This window comes from Engystomops pustulosus, chromosome 2 (assembly GCF_040894005.1).
Source record: "Engystomops pustulosus chromosome 2, aEngPut4.maternal, whole genome shotgun sequence".
In the NCBI taxonomy this organism is placed as follows: Eukaryota; Metazoa; Chordata; class Amphibia; order Anura; family Leptodactylidae; genus Engystomops; species Engystomops pustulosus.
The window spans coordinates 155724962-155746879 of record NC_092412.1 but is presented as its reverse complement, the minus strand read 5'-3'; the positions used below and the strand labels follow the sequence as shown (position 1 = coordinate 155746879).

Sequence of the window (21918 nt, the reverse complement as noted above, 5' to 3'; positions counted from 1 at the left end):
ATATCATTGAAAATATTATCAAATGTCGCAAAAAATGACACCAACCACAGCTCCATACAACAAAGTATAAAAAAGTTATAAGCACCAGAAGATGGCAAAATAAAAAAAAAAATTTGTACAGGAGGTTTTAATTTTTGTTTATGTATGAAAACATTATAAAACCTATACAAATTTGGTATCCCCGTAATCATACCAACCCAAAGAATAAAGTAGACATGTCATTTGGGGCACTCAGTGAAAGCCGTAATATCCAAGCCCACAAGAAAAAGGCGCAAATGCGTTTTTTCACCATTTTCACTGCATTTGGAATTTTTTTCCCGCTTCCCAGTACATGGCATGGAATATTCAATACTACTATGAAGTGCAATTTTTTGCGCAGAAAACAAGCCGTCACACAGCTCTTTATGTGTAAAAATAAAAAAGTTATAGATTTTGGAAGGTGGGGAGTGAAAAATGGAAATGAAAAAACGGGAAAGGGCCCGGTCCTTAACCGGGTAACTATCCTTTTCTTAACCTGTGTGGGTAGCCTCCCTTCATATGCCCACCTTCCTTCCTTGAAAATGCTTGCTCAGACACAGCAGGATTACTACAAGGTTTCTTTTTCTCTATGTTTCTCATTACACAGGATGCAGTAACCAAACAGATTGAACATGCTTCTTGACATGGATTAACTATCCCATAACTGAACTAATATGGTTATTGTTTGAATGTCCCATATTTTATCATTATACAAAAAGAAGTAAAATGTCTATTGTACAAATCAGGCTAATGGAAGTCCATGCTTATAAATTATCCCAACTTAAACACCAACATACATATTAACTATAATGGGCAAGGCTAAGTCAAAAAGGTATCTTCCATGGAATAAATTGAGAACCTGCACCCCAACAGCAGTTAAAAGGGGTTGCCCATGCTTCAATTTTTTTTTTTAATGCAAAAAACACACAGAAAAAACTGCCATGATGGAAAATGATAATATATATACTTTTTATTAAGTTGTCAATAAAATAGTAACTGTGTTTTTCCCTCCCACACCTTCAAAAATAACTTTTTTATTTTTCCATGTAAAGATCTGTGTGAGTGCTTGTTTTCTGTGTAAAAAATTGCACTTCATGGTGACGACATGTAATATTTTTTGCCGTGTACTGGGAAGCAGGAGAAAAAGTATGACAATATATGGGGATTTTCCTCCTCATTCATTACAATGTGGGTGTTACAATGTTTATGTTTTTATTGTTTTTATTTTTGTAATGGCTGTGTACAACTGAAGCAAAAAGAATTACACCTTTGGGGATTAATAAAAGTTTAACCTATCCATCTATCTAGTACTTGAATGTTGAGGTTTCATTCTACTTTTTGGAGGTGTTAAAATGTTTTAAAGAGCTGTAAACACAAGAAAGCAGCCATATGTTGTGCCTGCTGTCAACACCGTTCTCTGTATATATACAGAGGGACAGCAGTGCCACAAAGCCACAGAATACACCTGCTCCAGGCCCTAGCTGCATCCTCTTTAAGGATTACAAAAGCAACAAGCAGTTGGAGCATACAATGGACATATACATCACCACTGCACTACTGTAAAAAATATAAACAGAGAACTGTGGTGTCAGGAGGCACAGTGCTGGATAAGAGTTCATATGGAAATCTTCTTTAATTTGTTATCCATGGCCTTCTTCCTTTTTAAAAACAACTTTTTAAATTATGATAATGAGCATAAAGGGCTGTGGTTTTACAGGCTACCCCGTCTCCTCTTCCCCTGCTTCCTTTTGCACGTTCTTCTTCCTCTTCCCTCTGTAATCTCACATAGTGGGAGAGAGAAATTGCTCCAGCACTGTGTAACAGCCTGGTAAGCTATAGAATGGAGCTTCCTGGTAATGCATTCCATAAACTCCTGTGCCTATGAGTAAGTGCCCCTGGTTTATCATGCTTGATTTTGATGGTAGGTTTCCGTTAAGGGTAGTCAACTTTACGGTGCAAGCACATGGGGTGTAATCCCTGTGGTCTAGCAGCAGTAGACTTGATAACTATCCTGCAGCATTTACAGTGACACATGTAAAATTATTTAGTCTGTGGGTTAGGAATCCACAGCATAGAACTTGCAGATTTCAACCTAATTTTAACCTGAAAAATATGCACATGGATATATACCTAGACACTACATGGGCTTTAAACAGACACATGGTTATGGATGTGCAACAGACACACTAGTCTAAAAGGGCCCTTATCAGCAGTGGTGAAGGCCAGAATAGGTACAAACCTTTCCTTTATATCTTCTATCTGCACATCTGGCCTTGGCTCAAAATTATACTGCTTTATCAAGACCTCTTTCATACAAACTTAAGAAAACAGCCGCTTCAGTATGCTTCCTGTACCAGACCATTTTCATATGGGTAACATTCATATTGAACTCTTAATGTGGAGGCCCTTCTTCGTTTTTGCGTTTTTCCCTCCCACACCTTCAAAAATAACTTTTTTATTTTTCCATGTAAAGATCTGTGTGAGTGCTTGTTTTCTGTGTAAAAAATTGCACTTCATGGTGACGGCATCTAATATTTTTTGCCGTGTACTGGGAAGCAGGAAAAAAGTATGGGGATTTTCCTCCTCATTCATTACAATGTGCTAATTGCACATTGTAATGAATGGGTAAAGCCTCGGAAGGGAGCGTCGATCTTCACCATCTTTTTTAAGCCGCCGGCGGCTTGGCTGGCGGCGGTCGATGGGCTGACACCTGCAATTGGTGCTAGCACTGATCACAGGTGTTATTGGTTAGTGTTTGCTGCAATATGCAGCAAAGACTTACCAGCTATGGAGAGGGCTCAGACCTTCAGCCGATGCGTGATGTAGTTCTATGTCCCATGTCAGTAAAGGGTTAAAGGGCAATATGGCCATCCATTTATATGGCCATATTGTTCACCCTACCATACCATGAGTGAGACGTAAAAAAAATATAGTGCATGTCCTACTTTCTACAGTATTTCCATTCCGTGCACCCCATGGAAGTCTGTGGGTGTGTTCAAAATGAGTGGTTATGGTTATGCAGCAGTATATATGTGCAGTATCCAGGAGACCAAAACCAGTGGAAGTGCATTCTGTCAAGCAGCCAATAATCAGCCATTCATCAGTCAGCCATCATTTGCCAGCCTATCGTATTTTACACGGATATTATACGGATACAGTGACATAAATGCACATATGGATGAAAAATTCCATGGATTCATATGGCACAGAAAAACAGGACCAGAGAAATCATATGTTTATGTGAAAGGGGCTGCTCACTGCTCCCCTCTCCATAGAGAAGCACAGGGCTGGTGCAGTAACAAGGTGACATATAGGTGCAGTAAGATATCGGTTCCCATTAAGGCCATGTGAATGAACTCTTAGCAGCCTAAAAAAATATATATACCCAATTTTTTAGTAGGCTGTACATGCTAAGTACAAACCCCTATTTTATTTTCAAACACTTGCATGTAAGAGTGAGGAGTGTTTTTGGCTATGCAGTTCAAAATACTAGCCCACTTTAAGGTAAATGTCTGGGTAATGTCACACAATTTCCATTGAGTTGTGTAATTCTACATACGGTCACTGTCCATATAAATAGCGATTTAGAGTGCTCCATACAAGCAAACATGCACCAAAGTGCCCTATTTGTACCAGAAAAACCATCTAGTTGATAATAATTTAGTATTGCTATTATTTCTGAATAATTTGTTTAGATCTTTTCTCATCCAGAGCACCATCTCTTATTGTTAGGTAATAACAGTCATAAAGGTGTTCTGCGGCTATACCGATGTGCACTTCATTACCTTCACAGAATGTTAATGCTTCACAATCTGTAAACATATTATTAATGCTTCAAATAGACATGTACGGGAGATTAACCTGGTGTCAGGCATCTCCTTTAGATTAACAAACTTGTAACTAAGCACGATGACAATGTATCTATCTTTTTCATATCTATGGTACATAAAATCTACAAGGTTACTTACCAAGATCTGTGGTTTTCTTTTTCTCTGTGTAAAGAACACTATATAGTAATGGTAGGGATGGTAACACAGGGGAAACCGGGCCACTCCTGTATTACATATTATCTGCACTGATTTCCTACACTCCTCTACCCCTCCCCACATTGAACTTTGTATTTTACCTGTCATATCATAAAAACACAGAGTTCACATAGCAGCCAAGCCCTTCATGTGAGGGAGGAATGACAAAATCCTACAAGTAACACTGCATACATCACAAAATTCCAAATTGAATACATTAAATTGTACATGACATTTGACTTACCTTCAGAAGGATCTCCCACCTAGAAGCAAAATCATTTTTTCATTTGAGTTATGCCTTTTGTCATCATTCATTTCACTTCTGTCATTGCTCTACATTTCTCCCACCATATAACCAGCTTTTCTCCCTCCCTCAGCTCACCTGTCCACCTGTGTCCTCTTAGGAGTCCCTCCTACTCTTTTCTTGACTGGGATATCCTTCTGCTGTGTTGTTTTCTTTTCAGTTTGCTCTGATGTTTCTGAAATTTTCTGAGCTGTCACTTCTGAAAGACCCGCCCCATGGAAGCCACATGCCGGAGATTCCTCCGAAGGTGACATCCGCGGATCTTGCTCAACAAGTTTCTCGGCTTTCACCAACCCATGTGCCAGGGCTGGCAAAAGGACTTGCTCTTTCTCTTCTTTAGTCATTGTGATAATAACTTCGTATTTGATCCTAGCTGTATTTGGTGATGCCTGTATTTCACATTCTTCTTCAGTTTTTCTTGCTATAGGTACTATAGAGGAATCAGACATACTCTGTTCAGGTTTATGCTCTATTTTTTGTCTTTGTAAATCTTGTAGGGTCAGTAGCTTCTGGAGCACTTCACTCTTTTTCTGAAGGCCATCTTCTAAATTATTTGTAGGCAGTAATACAGTTATATTGCCTGGCTTTTTTTCTGGGGAATATTCCATCGTTAACCTTGACAGATTAGGAAAATCGGATGCTTCATTTTGTGAGAGGTTCCCACATTTCTGCTCAGGTCTATTTTGAGAAAGGATTCTGGTATGGAGAGATATGTGTTTTGTAATTCTTTCAGTCTCTTCTCTTGTATTGTCTTTGCCAGAAGTGGTCTGCTGAACCTCCAATTGATTGTTTTGATTTTTATTATAAATGCTGGATTTCAGATGATTCTTTACCTGAGGGACCTCTTCAACTGAAAATACACCAGTGTTTGCTTGGGATTCCTCCATAAAACTGTCTTCTTCTGTATCCTTTGATAGCAAGCGATGATAAAGAGGACTTCGATATTGGCTAGGTTCTTCACGCTTTTCCATAACCTGTAAAGTGTGTGAACCTCTAGACTGAGGAGAGAGTAGTGAACTTGGGGAATGGTGCTCTTGTTTTATGTAATCTTTTAAAATACTCTCTGCCCAACATGGGAGCGACTCTTCCTCTTCTTCTCCTTCCAGTCTCTCTGGAAAGGCAAATGGTAGCTGAACATTCTTCACTTTTGTGGTGACAGGACTTGAGCCGTTATGTCCCTCGTCATCATCAGTTACAAATGATGTTGACACCTGTGGGGTCTTTCTAGGTGTAAGCTGCGGAGAGGGATACTCAACGCAAGATTTACGTAGTCTGCTTTCCAAATCCAGTTCACTTCCCACAGCTGGTCTCTCCATTCGTCCCACAGACCACTGGGATTCTGCTGGCGTTGAAACATTACTGGGTGAATTGCTGTATTCCAACACACTGAATCTTTTCTTGCGCCAGGTCAGACTCCCAAACCTCTGAAGGAGGTTATTAGGAGGTAATTCCAACTCTGAGTAACTAAGTGATCGACTCTGATAAAAGAAAAAAAAATGAAAGTGAGAATATCTGATAAAATACACTTTTAAGATATTAATACCCAAAATGAAAAAAGGCGATAAATCCAACATTATTGTTGCAAGTTGTTTTGCAAATTCACAGTAGAAACCTGAGACTTAGCTTTGGATTTCTTGCGACCCTCCTGTAAACTCACTCAGGCCACATTCACACGCTGCATTTGAATTGCATTTTGAAGCACATTTCAAAGGCAGTGTGGAGGAGCTTGTCCTAAACACAAGCATTTACACCTAAAAATCTACTTCTGTTTGGTTTTCAAATATTGCTTCTTAATATTGATACAAATACTGAATATGGACACCTGACAGCTGCCTCAAACTGCAACAAGACAGGTACTTTCAGTAATTCAATTCAAATATTAAAACTCGTATTATGTAGAATCATTACAGAGTGAACTTTTTCAAGTGATTATGCTAGTGTTGATGATTATGGCTTATAGCCAAAGAAAACCCAAAAGTCAATGGGGCACATTTACTCACCTGGTCGCTGGAGTTCACTAAAAGTGCATTGTCTGTCTATAATGTAGCGTGCGGTAATTCACTAAGATCATGTGCCAGAATATGTTGCTTCCTCACTCAGATCTGACAGAGTACACCATCTGTTTTGCAGTGCACCTTTAACATAGGGCGTGCGACTCAATTTAAAAGTTAAATACGGAGCTGTCCGATGGCACACCCCCTAATTTGTGTTGCATGGAAGCCAGCGCAGCTGCGCCACAATCCCAGCGCACACACTTCTTAAAAAGAACCCGTCAAGCAAAATAACCCCTCTAAACTAAATAGATTTTCATAAACTGCCATTAGAAAGCATTGCCTCTATCCCTTCATTGTCCCGCTATATGCCTGTAAAACTAAGCAACAAGGTCCTAAAGTTGTATGCAAATGACCTGTGAAATGTCCAATGAGTCATTAGCATATTCAAACTGTCCAGCTTATTCATGAGTGGGAGGCACAGCCACACCCCCAGTGCTTGACTGACAGCCTGTGTAATGCTGTGATGGCTGCTACATGTGCTTGCTGGTGGCCACGCCCCCTGCAGCCTGTGTGTGTATAGGAGAGATACAACAGCTCCAAGCAGCCATGTTATAGCAGAACATGTCAGGCACTTGTGTAGCTGATGTCTGTGTCTCTGTGTATTAGGAGGATGCAGCATGTCAGCAGATGCAGCACACACACTGGCAATGCTTTACTATACATTACACACAGACATGAGCAGGGGGAGGGACATCACTGTCTCTGACCATGTGACTACCATTTACATAATAAAGACATGCTGATTTTACAATGATTAATGAATGAATTGACTGGATAAAGGCTGGGATGTAGTGACAGGACTAGTGGCAGAGACCTGATGACAGGTGTCCTTTAAATACCTGTGTAAACAGTTTTAGCCCAAAAAAAGGTGCACAGTCCGACAAAAGTGCACATCGCGACCCTTAGTAAATGAGCCCCAATATCTCTGAAAATTTGCATAATTAAACCAAAACACCTGCAAAGGTTTCCTAAGCATTTTGAAAGATCCTTTAGTCTGGTTCAGTAGGCGACACAATTATGGGGAATACTTCTGACTTGACAAATATCCAAAACACAGTCATTGACACATTCCATAAGGCGGGTAAGCAACACAAGGTCATTGCTAAAGCTGCTGAGTGCGGTATCAAAGCCTATTAATGGAAAGTTGAGGATTGTTAAGAAAAGGCCATTTAAAATGTTTTGTTAAGCATTGCGGAATATGATTATTTAAAGATTATTATTAATTTGGGGTATATTCACAAAGAGTGGACTGCTGCTGGAGTCAGTGCTTAAAGAGCCACAGACTTATCCATGACATGGGCTACAAGTGTAGCATTCCATTTATCTATCCACTACTGACCAATAGACAAAGTAAGAAGCGTCTTACCTGGGTCAAAGAGAAAAAGAACTGGACTGTTGCTCAGTGGTCTCAGGGGTTGTTTTCAGATGAAAGTAAATTTTGCATTACATCGGGAGGAAAAGTGGAGATGTAAAATCCAAGCTGCTTGAGGGCCAGTGTGAAGATTCTACAATCGGTGATGGTTTGGGGAGCCATGTCATCTGCTGGGCTAGGTTCACTATGTTTTATTAAGACCAAAGTCAGCGCAGCCATATACCAAGAAATTTTAGATCACGGCATGCTTCCTGGTGCCGACGAGCTTTTTGGAGATGGAATTTTCCTTTTTAAAACAGAACTTGGCACCTGTTCACACTGCCAAAAGTACCAATACCTGATTTAATAACCACAGTATTACTCTGCTTGGTTAGCCAGCAAACCCGTCTGACATTAACCCCATAGAGGATCTATTGGGTATTGTCAAGAGGAAAATGAGAGGCCCCAGACCCAACAACGCAGACAATCTTCAACATTAACATAAATAAACACTTCACTGTTTAAAGTTCACTGTTTGTAATGACTCTATTAAATGACTGAAACTTTTTGCTGATATTTAAATTTATGGAGAAGCACTTGTATATGATACAAAGAGTCCCTGCTTGATTACAGTCGATAAAGAAGGGACTCCTTGAATCATATATTACAATATTGTGAGTGGTCCATGAAATCTGCCCACTGTGACTGACGTTTGTGTGCCACTGGCTTTAGTGTGAGTGATTCAGAGGAGTAAATCAGTTTAGAAAAAGCTTCTGAATTCCAGGCAATTTACTGTATGCTATGTCTTTACCCTAATACCTAAATAGATATATAGAAACTTTCCCAACAATCCCAAAGGAAAATGAATCTAACCACAGCAAGTAACATATACACTCACCGGCCACTTTATTAGGTACACCTGTCCAACTGCTCGTTAACACTTAATTTCTAATCAGCCAATCACATGGCAGCAACTCAGTGCATTTAGTCATGTAGACATGGTCAAGACAATCTCCTGCAGTTCAAACCGAGCATCAGTATGGGGAAGAAAGGTGATTTGAGTGCCTTTGAACGTGGCATGGTTGTTGGTGCCAGAGGGGCTGGTCTGAGTATTTCAGAAACTGCTGATCTACTGGGATTTTCACGCACAACCATCTCTAGGTTTTACAGAGAATAGTCCGAAAAAGAAAAAACATCCAGTGAGCAGCAGTTCAGTGGGTGGAAATGCCTTGTTGATGCCAGAGGTCAGAGGAGAATGGGCAGACTGGTTCGAGCTGATAGAAAGGCAACAGTGACTCAAATCGCCACCCGTTACAACCAAGGTAGGCAGATGAGCATCTCTGAACGCACAGTACGTCGAACTTTGAGCCAGATGGGCTACAGCAGCAGAAGACCACACCGGGTGCCACTCCTTTCAGCTAAAAACAGGAAACTGAGGCTACAATTTGCACAAGCTCATCGAAATTGGACAGTAGAAGATTGGAAAAACGTTGCCTGGTCTGATGAGTCTCGATTTCTGCTGCGACATTCGGATGGTAGGGTCAGAATTTGGCGTCAACAACATGAAAGCATGGATCCATCCTGCCTTGTATCAACGGTTCAGGCTGGTGGTGGTGGTGTCATGGTGTGGGGAATATTTTCTTGGCACTCTTTGGGCCCCTTGGTACCAATTGAGCATCGTTGCAAAGCCACAGCCTACCTGAGTATTGTTGCTGACCATGTCCATCCCTTTATGACCACAATGTACCCAACATCTGATGGCTACTTTCAGCAGGATAATGCACCATGTCATAAAGCTGGAATCATCTCAGACTGGTTTCTTGAACATGACAATGAGTTCACTGTACTCAAATGGCCACCACAGTCACCAGATCTCAATCCAATAGAGCATCTTTGGGATGTGGTGGAACAGGAGATTCGCATCATGGATGTGCAGCCGACAAATCTGCGGCAACTGTGTGATGCCATCATGTCAATATGGACCAAAATCTCTGAGGAATGCTTCCAGCACCTTGTTGAATCTATGCCACGAAGAATTGAGGCAGTTCTGAAGGCAAAAAGGGGTCCAACCCGTTACTAGCATGGTGTACCTAATAAAGTGGCCGGTGAGTGTATATATACAATGATACAAATAAATAAGACGTATATAAACATATACAAATATATACACAGACAGTTTACAACAGCATTTATGCCAACATAAAAAACATTTGTTATTTAAAACCAAGTGGCTGATTGATTGATTGATTGATTGATTGATTAAATATTGTTGACCACAGGGTCAATATATCTTACGCTAAAGGCACTTTGCATCTGATGTGAGTGGGTAAGACTGATTCCTAGTAATCCCAACAAATTTTGCTAATAACCTTTTCTCAAAGATGATATCAAAGTTATCTAGACTTACACCAATGACTTGTCCAGCCCTCTTAATAATTTTCTCGATTTTTGCCCTGCTTGTTTCAAGCAAATAAAAAATGTAGCTTGCCACTTCTGTGTTATAAAACATTTGTAACATCTTGCCACATATGCTAAAAGATCTTAATTTTTGCTGCAAAAAGTTAAATACTTCAGCCAACTCTCAGCAAATCAACATGTGGTCGTTCCTTTAGATAATCATTATATAATTATATAATCAGGCCCTCGTGAATTGATATAGCCCATAGCTTGGAACAGAGAAGTGGTGGCTGTATTGTGTTAAATGTCAAGCTGAAATAAAAAAACAACAGCCTTATAGTAACTCCACTCTCCAATGCGGAATCTAGTATTAGTTGGGACGCAGGATAGGGCATGCTACATGGTTGAAAAAGACAGAGGATACACAAGTTCATCCTGTTCTCATAAATTAATTACGGTATAAAATTCCATACAGGAAAGATTAAATCACTAGTGAGTCACGAGACAATATAAATGCCAAAATTAATTTCTTTCTTCCAAATCTGGAAGTCACACAAGTTCAACTGACATGTACTCAGGTAAGTCACTGAATGGAAAACATGGAAAATAGAAAACACAACTAGAAATCCGATTTCTTCACCCTTTACCTGTGAGTTAGTTAATGGCAAAGTATTTTTTCTACAAAGACAAATATCTCTTGTATTTAAATTTTTATGCAAATCATTTGTTTCAAGTGTTTTGTAAACTTGTACAACATTACTCTGGGGGTTAAATCTCAGGTTTTCTTAAGACATAAAACACTGAAAAAAGTGGGTAGTCAGCTCACCCCATGTCTTGTGTGCGTGGCAGAAATCCAAAGCCAACGGGATGATTAATCGGCACAAATATTAATGAAAAACAGGTCTTTTATTAAAATTCTGGGTCATATTGCAAATATGGTGCAAACAAAGATCAACACATTTTGACGGTGAGCGTATTAGTCATAATGTGATAACCATTTGAAAATGCATATTGTTATCAGATCATCAAAACCCATGTTTTTCCTCAAAATTTCCTTGGGTGCCTTGAGTTGTGCCGGGTATCTACCCAATTCTCAATATTAAGACACATGTTACAATTTTGCAGGGAACCAAATAATAATGAGTTGTGTGACACATTTTTATAGGGTCTGTTGGGAACCATTTCTGTCCATCATTGTATGAATCCATTTATCACAGTTTTTCTTTATTTGTTATCTTAACAGAACATATATACAAGTACAGAAGTGATCCCACTCCATTCACTTTATTAGTAATCTCAATTCATGATGGCATGGAGTAATAACCAACTGGAATCATAATACAATGAGGTGATGACCCTATGCTGGCCTTACACAAAATCTTCTGACACCAGCATAAGCATGCATGGTTGTCTTGTGTGAAAATACATGTTTATTACAGTAAAGTGTAGGGAATGATCCACAGTTTGACACTTCTGGCACTGTGTTATTTTACACATAGTAAGGAAAGGAAATTCATATTCCTCTTTCACCCAACAGCTAATACTTGGGGACATTGTCATTTCAGCCAGACCCAATGAAGAAAGTGTGGCCAGCTTAAGGTTTCATCTTTAATGGAATTTGCACATTTCTGAAACCCATTAGTGCATCAGATAGCATTAAAATATAGACTTTAGAATAATTATATTGATTTGATATTATACAAACACATGTGGGTGCAATACTTTAGTAAGTAATGATTAGTGACCCAGATTTCCAGGAAAAACAGAAGAAAAACATCTATGTCTCAGCGAGTCAGCGAGATGTCTGGTTTCTCCTATGTCAGGACAATAGAAATACTGTTGAGTAGTGGGTGGTTGCTCTGAAAGAAGGAATCCTCAGTGACTCAGCGACAAGGTATGATGATAATTAGTTTTTATTAGGATGTCTTAGGAATAAACCTATCTGCTCCATGGGTATTTAGTGACTTGTTCCTTAAACACATTTACTTAAATTGTTCTAATGACTGTAATATCTGACCTTTGAATCTCTTGATGCTCTCCTCAAAATAGAATCTTCGGATTTTTGATGTCTCAGCTTGGAAAAACTCCCTGTTCCATCTTGTGGTTCCTGCCTGCCAAAGACAAAGTATATAAGAATTTGTAACATGCATCAGCCATTTTATAGTTTACAATATTCTCATGCCTGTTTAAAGAGAACCCGTCATGCAAAATAACCCCCCTAAACTAAATATATTTTCATAAACTGCCATTACAGAGCATTGCCTCTATCCCTTCATTGTCCCTCTACACGCCTGTAAACCTAAGCAATGAGGTCCTAAAGCTGTATGCAAATGACCTGTGAAATGTCCAATGAAGCATTAGCATATTCAAACTGTCCACTCTATTCATGAGTGGGAGGCACAGCCACACCCCCAGTGCATGACTGACAGCCTGTATAATGATGTGAGGCTGTATAATGATGTGCTTCCTGGTGCTGGTGGCCACGCCCCCTGCAGCCTGTGTGTGTATAGGAGAGATACAGCAGCTCCAGGCAGCCATGTTACAGCAGAACATGTCAGATTCATGTGCAGCTGATGTCTGTGTCTCTCACCTGTATATTAGGAGGATGCAGCATGTCAGCAGATGCAGCACACACACTAGCCATGCTTTACTATACATTACACACAGACATGAGCAGGGGGAGGAGAGGGGAGGGGTAACAGGGGTGACATCACTGCCTCTGACCATGTGACCAGCCTCATTTACATGATAAAAAATAGATGATTTTACAATGAATAATGTATGAAATAACTAGATAAAGGCTGGGATGGGATCCTTGTGAGCTGCTCCAACAGGTAGAGGTGACAGGACTAGTGACACAGACCTGATGACAGGTGTCCTTTAATTCAAAAGTCACAACTATTGGCAAGATTGGGTCAGTATGTGATGATCTTTTGATATGTATCTAGCAAGCCTCAAATTTAAAAATGACCATGTTTTTATTATTGAATTATATTTTTCATTGGTGTAAAATCATTTTATTAAAGTATAGCTTGGTTTCACTTCTGTACATGTTTGTTCTCACATTCACTGCAGACCATTTTCTGCACTGTGCAGCTATATCCCTCAGAAAGGCAACATGACAGCTTAGTGTGCACCTGTTAGTGCATCTTTTGTATCCTGTATAAATTTAAATGTTTATAACCACTTTGGAGAGGTCGATCAGACTGCTTCTCTGAGGCTGCATTCACATTCTGCATTTGTATTGCGCTTAGATACGCAATTCAAGAAAGGATTGCAGTGAAAGGCTTCAGGTTCCAGATGTGTTTAGACCTACAAGTTTGCAACTGGAAACATGCAAAGCATGTGTTGCGTTGTTTACCGCAAAGTTTAGGTCTAAACTCATCTGCCATCTGGTGAAGCTCCCCGCTGCATTTGAATTGCTTTTCTAAACATAGTTCCAATAAAGCACGTGACCACAACCTGAAACAGGTTACAGTGAAAGGAGAAGAATCTATAAAAGAGAAACAAAGCAAAAATGGTAATAATAAAAATAGGGAAAGTATTTTTAGCCCATAAATCAGTTTTGTTCTATGCGAAGTGGGCAACCTTGAGAAGTGCAGCTGATATCCTATTCATTATTATAGAGGCACTGATAAAGGTATTAAAATATAACCTTTAATTCATTTATTAAAAGAAGCTAGTTAAAGTGGTTGTGCGGAGGGGCGTGGCTGGAGCCTGACCAAGATGGTCGCACACTGAGTGAGCTTCATCACTCCGGTGCTTATTCCGCCCTGAAGGAGGGGTGCTGCCCTGGCACCCTCAGGCTCTGCCCAGACAGCCGATACACCACTCACCCGCTTCCTCCATTCTGGTCCCGCGGGCGGGACGGCTTCACAAATAGGCGGAGGTTGGGCGCTGAAAAGGGAACACCCGCCCCAGTCTCTCCAGCTTCCCCGTTGTCCCCCACGGCAGTGGCAGCAAGCGCAGCTCCCTGGGTATGGCTGTGGCACACCCTAGCTCCAGGGGCCATGATCTGGCTCCTGCGCCTAAGGCCGCGCCCAGCTGCCATCTTGATGTGCAGTCTGCAAAGCAGGCCTCCCCCTCGACCCAGCAGCGCTCATCCAAAGCTGCCTCCTCTTCAACCCTGAGCCAGGGAAGCCAGCAGCAATGCTGTGAGGGTTAGAAAGCCCCCAGACGAATCCTCAGTAAAAGCACAAGCTCCCAGGGCTAATGATTGCCCTGCAACATAAGGTCAAGCTGACAATAGGGGGCAAGTGCCGAATTCCAAGACCTTACCACTGAGGGCTCCTAAACACCTGCAACCAGGGGTATTTACGACAGTGTGTATAGGAGAGATACAGCTCCAGGCAGCCATGTTATAGCAGAACCTGTCAGGTACTTGTGTAGCTGATGTCTGTGTCACACATGTCACACATGTGTATTAGGAGAATGTCAGCAGATACAGCACAGACATTAGCTATGCTTTACTATACATTACACACAGACATGAGCAGGGGGAGAAGAGGGGAGGGGTAACAGGGCTGACATCACTGCCTCTGACCATGTGACCAGCCTCATTTACATAATAAAGAACAGATGATTTTGCCATGATTAAAGTATGAAATAACTAGATAAAGGCTGTGATGGAATCCCTGTGAGCTGCTCCAACAGGTAGTAGTGACAGGACAAGTGACACAGATCTGATGACAGGTGTCCTTTAAATTGTTTCCTGATACACAAGACATATGCAGGGGTTGTGGCTCGGCAGGGGGCACCCTCCAACATATTTTCTGGAAATGTTCAAAACTACAACCTTTCTGGCAAGAGGTGAGGGCTCTCCTCCAAGCAGTCATTGCGGTAGACATACCACTTTCCCACTTATTCTACTTGCTGAATATATCCCCCAGCCCATGGCCAAGACAGATACAAAAATGAGTCTACACATCCTCACAGCTGCAAGGTGTTTAATCTCACAGTTTTGGAAAAGACAAGCCCCTCCCTCCCAACTGGATCTTCTCTCTAGGGTAAGGGAGACTCGCAGCATGGAATCCCTGACGGCTTCTTTGAACAACCGCGTCCCACTGTTCAATAAAACTTGGGAGCTTTGGGACCGCTGTTGGGCAGAGGAGCTGGGACGGAGAGGAGAATGACCCCTTCCCTTTTTTTCTTTTTTTCCTTCTGTCTTCCACCTAATGTTATATGTCGTTGTGTCGGTCTGTGTAGCTTCCCCTGTTTATATTTGTATTTTCTTTCTCACCTCCAACCGGTTTCTTTTGAGCGCATGATGAATACATGGTATCTAGTACCTAGTCCAAGGTATCTGGATTGAGGCCTATGGAACTTAGCCATCCCACAGGGCATTTTTCTGCAGACTGTACTGGCACCACAAGTAATTGCTAGTTAACTTTTTCTGGTGCATGCGCTAGACAGTCTTTATAATGTCAATTGGATTATTTTACTGTTACGGTTTGCCTTCATATTGTTCACTACCCCACTTGGAAATTTAATGTCAAAGTCATGTCTGATAGTCTTTGTTTTATTAATGGTTTACTATTGAAAAACTTTAATGCATAATCTGTATTTGATAACTTTTGTTCTGTTATTGAAAATACTTTAATAAAAACACAATTATAGAAAAAAAAAGTTAAAGGGGTTGTGCCACTGTAGCTGATCGGTCGGAGTCTCAGTGATGGGACCTCCATGGATCAAGAGAACAGCGGTCTGATGTACCCCTATTGCACCCCGAGATTACTGGAGCAGCCGGTTACGCATACGCGGGCGCCGCAGTTCATCTCTATGGAGTTGACAGAGATTGCCAAGTACGGCACACAGCTATCTCTGTTAGCTCCATAGAGACGAAAGGAGCAGCCCACATATCCACAACCGCATGCTCCGGTCATCTCAGGGTGCGACGAGCAGTGCAGAGTGGGCCAGATTCATGAAGAACATGCACCACAATTCATGAATCTGAAATTTGGGTACAAAATGGAGTTGAGGGATTTTTTGAGCCAGGCGCCTACGATTATGTGCAAAAATGGGGGGAGCAAGATAGGGAGTTACTTTTCAGGTCTAGGAGGAGTTGCAGCGTCAGGCCCGGGGCTGGATGGTGGTCCAGAAGGAGATAATAGAAGCAAGGAGTAAAAAATGGTACGGGGAAATAGATCAACACGCTACATCAAGAGTGATGTAGCGCGTCAATCTATTTCCCCGTACAATTTTTTACCCCTTGCATCTATTAATTCATCAATCTGTCACACCCTGCAAACTTAACAGACAAACTGCACAGTTTTGATGAATGTGAGCCATAGTACAATTTGCACAGTTTATGATAAATGTGGCCAGAATTGTAGTGCACAGTCCGACTAAGCACTAACATGCCCCTTTTAGTGTACAATTTTTCTGTCTTGTCGGACACTGTGCAGCCGCAACACAAAACTGGCGCAGACACTTTATAAATACTCATGCAATCACATTCTTATGCACATTCTTTCTAGTGAAAAGTCAGACAGAAAAGCAATTTAATAAATGTGGGCCACAGACTGTTTATGAGTCCCCCAGGGACTCAAGGTTCAGCCCCAGGGTTCAGTTTAAGTATAGCACCTGCTTGCTGTTTGTCTGTGCCACCTAGTGGTAGTTTAAAATCAAGGCAGCACAATCCAATTTAGACCTCCCTGCCTATAACATCAGAAACTACTTTGCAAACTTGATGGTACTAGATTTATTCACTGCAGAGGTAAGAGATTGCTGTGGATTGTTAAGAAAGAGAGAATTTGGGTATGCTAAAGATACTTACACTAATATTTATAGGAAGGTATCGGACAATCCCACCTCAATATGTCAACATAAACTAAAGAAATTGTTGCAGCGGGGTCATATTGGACAAAAAAATTAATGGAATATCTGTTTGTCAAGTCCCCAACCACACTTATTTTTCATTCCCTTCCCAAGTCTGATAAAGATGTATTTCCTTACGGCTGATATAATAGCTGGCAAAAGCAGTCTCAGAGAAAGGTCTAGGAGAAAGGTTGGGTGCATGGGTAGACCACTTTCTCTAACCCTTAACCAGAATCTCCCCCACATTTTTAAAGATACTACACATGTCCTTCAGATTATTAGCAATCTTGGCAAGATACTTACAACTGGGCTACTTCAGATGTTACAGTCTTATATTCGTCAATAGCTCTCAATCTTGGCTTATTCTATTTACATAAACACCTGAATACTTATAGCAATTACACTTATGAAGTGAAGGAGTTTTTGCTTATGGCAACAGAATTTTTATTTTGTGTGACAACTTTTCTTTCAAGTAGACGGTGCTCCGATGGGTGAAAAGTTTTCTCCCTCATCCACTAACATCTATATGATACAGTGGGAGGAAAGATATGTCTTCTCGGTCCACAGTCCATACCGGAAGTCTATTGGATAGGTAGATATACAGATGACCTGGTATGGGTGTGGATTTGGTCCGAATCACTTTTTCTGCGTTTCCACTTTTTGTTAATGACAGTGACATGAGCCTAAAACTCACATATCACTTTGGGGGAGAGATTGTTTTATTTTTGGACATCACACTAAAGGGGATACAAAAACCAGTTTGCGTTACCCTGTACAAAAAGGATTGTGCTGGTAACTGAGTTTTACTATCCTAATCCTGCCACCCTGAACATGTTAAAAATAATATCCCTTATGGGGAGTTAATCAGGACAAAAAAGGAAACTGTTCAGATAAAACTCAATTTACTAATGAAATGCATTTTCTGTCCTACAGATTACAGGATAGGGGGTATAGTTTAGGGGTGAACAAAAACATCAATAGGTCTGATTAACTGAGAAATGGCAAGAGGAGAAACAATGTTAAAGGGGATTCTATGCTTACTTTTAGTACTCCCTATAGTAATTAATACAATCAGATCAAAGGTATTATTAAGAAACATCTTCCTGTTTAAGTACAGGATCAGAACATAAGTGATCTTGTTAAAAATGGAGCCAGATTTGTCCCCAAGAAAGCCTCTACTTTGGGGACTCAATCGTCCACAAGCCTTTTCTGTACCCACAAAAAAGTGGACAGCTTTTCTTGGCTAGTATAAAAAGGTGATCACAAATGTGGACACCGTGTATGCAAGATGGGCTCTTATTTGTTACAACAGTTACTTCATTCACTACAGGGAAAGAGCATGAGGTTAAATCATACATTAGCTGCAATACTGCTTTCATGGTTTACGTCATTTGATGCACACTCTTCAGTATGCTGGTTGCACAATGGGTTCCCTCCATATTAGACTGCACAGATATCATCAACAATGCTTATAATGTGTCTGCAGTGTCATGTCATTTTAGGGATGTACATAATAAGAACTGCATCCGGTTTACTTGGCAAGCTATTGAAAAAGTCAGTGAAACAGTTAGGGGTGTTGATCATCACAGAAAGCTCCGGAATAGGGAGTCTTTCTTGATCTTCACCCTTGATACAAGGATACCTAAGGATCTCAATGCACATCAGGACATTATACTATGTTACATTGGGGCTCATTTACTAAGGGTCCGAATCGCGCACTTTCGTTGGGTTTCCTGACGATTTCCGATTTGTGCCGAATTGCCCCGGGATTTTGGCGCATCGGTGCCGACTTTCAAGCGACAGAAATCGGGGGGCGTGGCTGTCGGACAACCTGACGTTTTCAGAAAAATGCGGAATTTCAAAAAGAATTTGTGTCGCAACATCAGCACTTACATGCAAGGACCTCGGCGCAGCAGCGTCACCTGGAGCATATCGGGCGCACAGACCTTAGTGAATCCCGGCAGACCCAAATCCTCGTCAGAGAACACGCCGCTGGATTTGCCCCATTGTTTTTATGGAGTAATATGGTTTAACCACATGTGTACTTATAGTAACAATGTATCTCTTTGATATATTTGTTTGATATGTTTAATATATATGGATCCACAATAACTGGTTCTTCCCTGTTGACATGTAAGCGCTTTCATATTTTCATGTATGTTGCGTAACTGTATAAGAATATCTGTACTCTAAGACCATGTTGTAAGGTGGGGTGTCCTTAGTCCATGGTATATTTTTGTCATTTATTGGTAGCCTTCAGCATTTATACCATATGTTAAATGTCTATGTAATTGGTTTCTGCTTTGTTTCATTATTATTATATGACATCTCATGACATACAGCTGTACTGTGCAATATAGCAATTGCTTACTTTTTTATCTGCTCCCAAGATGTGCTTATATCACTTATATCTATTGTGAGAAGGTACAAGGTACTGTTTTTGGAAAGAAATAAAACAGTTACCTGGACTGTTACCGAAGTTGCCATTTGAGTTAATACCTTACACTATCCATTTGAAATTGTAGTCTCCGATTGTTAACATTTTATATTTTTATGTACAAATAAGTCTCACACACACGATTTTTTGTATTTACCTTTTGATCACATGATTGGCGTATCAGCTGATGGTAGGTGGAGCTTTTCCCCTACATAAATTTTGTGAGTATGGTTGTGTTGTATTCAGACCCTGATAAAGACGCCGTGTATCGAAATGTGTCGGTCTGTGGCACTAGGCTGTTCTTATTTGATATTTGGTGATTTTAATATGGGAACATAAAGAAGATTTTACTGCCTATGTTGTGCAAGTGATCTATGTTCGGTCAGGCTCTGGACCAGTTCCTATGCACTGTAACAGGCAAATTTTGGGGAACTTCACAGTTGGTGAGAGCGGGACACAAAGGTATACACTACCTTTTATGAAACCTTTTTTGTCTGCATTATTATTTTAAAGGTAGGTTTAACATAATATCACCATGGGGACCAAATTCATACCCAGTTATGCAAATTTATACGCGGGCATGTGGGAGGAGACGACCCTCTATGTTTTATAACTTTTTGGCCATCTATAGGTAATTATCGGCGAATTTTTCAGATGTAAGTATTTATGTTGAAAATAATTACTTATATACTGATATACCAACTGATAGCAATAGCTATAATTCAATTTATTAGGCTAAGGGAAAATTGCACAAAAAAAGATTATTACACAGAAGCAGATATAATCATGTATAAGTTTAGTGAGAAGGGATATGACCATGCCAATTTGAGCAAAATTAAAATTAAGTTAGAGACATGGAAAGAACTACCAAATGGGTACAGTATCAGACATGAGTGCGAAAGAAAAAACAACAATAAAATAATAACAAAAAAATTATAAAAAGAAAATCCATATCATCACGCTGAACATTTAAAATACATCATAAAATAAAAATAAAATTGATTTCAGACCAGCCTGTGTTCATTGTCAAGGAAGCATTATCGAACCAGTGGTATGTAAATCAAAGAGTAACTCTAATAACAGCAATAAAAGAGGAACAATATCAAATAAAAAGGGATTTTACCCATGTAAATACTGAAAGTCATGACCAGCTCTTATTGTCATGTTACTAATACTACTTATTCTTTCCCCAGAGTTGGCAACTACATCAAGTGCATGTTTATGGATATAAAAAAGGGACATTAAATCTGAATACCATTGTACCAAATGGCCTATATAAGTTTTTTGCTTATGAGTAACTCCTCAAATTGGTAAAACCAGTTCTTCATCTACCTTCAATCAAGGATTCTCACGTATTATACCACTACAGGAATATCAGTAGACATAGAATGCAGACATGCCCCATATATTTTCGTGTTTATTATCTTTTAACCCTCAGTCTATTTTATTCATATCACCACACTTCCCTACGTAATAAAGATTAGGTCAATGTATCTAGAACAGCAGTTTATTGCCCATAGCAATAGTGTAGCAGTGAGTCCTATAATGGAATAGGACCTAAATAGCTGAGAAGAGACATCATATTATGCATAAGGTAGAAAAATGGATCCATCCAGACAGTTGGACTACCGCCCAAATGTTAAATAGCAGGAGTGGTCCTCCAACTCCCAATCCCTGACGAAGGAAGCTGTAGTCTTTGGAAATGTATCAATGCCCTCTGAATTTCTGCAGCTCTGGCTACTGGTCAGGAGCTCCTCTGTCTACTCTTTTACCACGGTCAAATCATCAGTTGAGAAAGAAAGCGATCCCCCACTGAAAAAGCATATAAGATGTTTGCTGCATATTCCCAACAGTGCAATTGTTGCATTATGACAGTGCTCACCTTTTCTCTCACTCACAACTGTGGTATTCTACTGACAGTATGCAGTATCATTTGGTATAACACCAGGATTACTAAGCCCCTCCCCATAGATCTGTAGTTAGTGGTCACAGTTGTCCCATATAACCCACTTCACATGAGTGAATACTAGAGCAGGTGGATTCATCCTTTTTTTAATGTAAATTACTGTTAATGTTACTCCTAGTGGCGTAACTAGGAGAGACTGGGCCCCATGACAAACCTCTGCATGGGGACCCCCTTCCCCTGAAAAAAATATATACAACATATACATATTTATACAAATATGTTTATACAATTACACACATCTATATACTTATTTCTCCTTCACGGTCTGCGCCGTACAGAGCTACAAAGGGTGTATGAAGAGGGTGCACGGGGTGGGCAGGGTTTCAGGTTTGTGGGGGGCAGGTTTTGAGGTGTGTATAAGTTTGGGAAGATAAATAAAAAAGGAAAACCAAATGTAAAGGGAGGATAAAATTTAAGAGCAGTTTTATGTTTTATATGTTGCAGAGTTGTATGATAGGGTTATTATACAGGTCCATAGAGGGGTTGGCCACAGTAAGGGGATGTGGGGGCAATCAAAGGTCGATATTATACTATGTTTGCGGGTGTGGCA

The 21918-nt window shown here is 40.3% G+C and overlaps 1 protein-coding gene across 4 annotated transcripts in view; it reads right to left on the bottom strand.

Moving 5' to 3' along the window:
* Nucleotides 1–21918, bottom strand: part of CRYBG2 (crystallin beta-gamma domain containing 2) — a 104966-nt gene that overhangs the window by 36230 nt on the left and 46818 nt on the right. The window contains exons 2-3 of one of the 4 annotated variants that reach the window (XM_072137059.1): nt 12167–12260; nt 4426–5825 (exon numbers count right to left, since the gene is read on the bottom strand). In XM_072137059.1, the coding sequence (XP_071993160.1) occupies nt 4426–5825; nt 12167–12260 (1494 nt within the window). Of the gene's footprint in view, nt 1–3986; nt 4083–4287; nt 4307–4425; nt 5826–12166; nt 12261–21918 lie in introns of those variants that run through there. The other 3 variants (XM_072137060.1, XM_072137062.1, XM_072137061.1) reach the window with 3 other exon arrangements.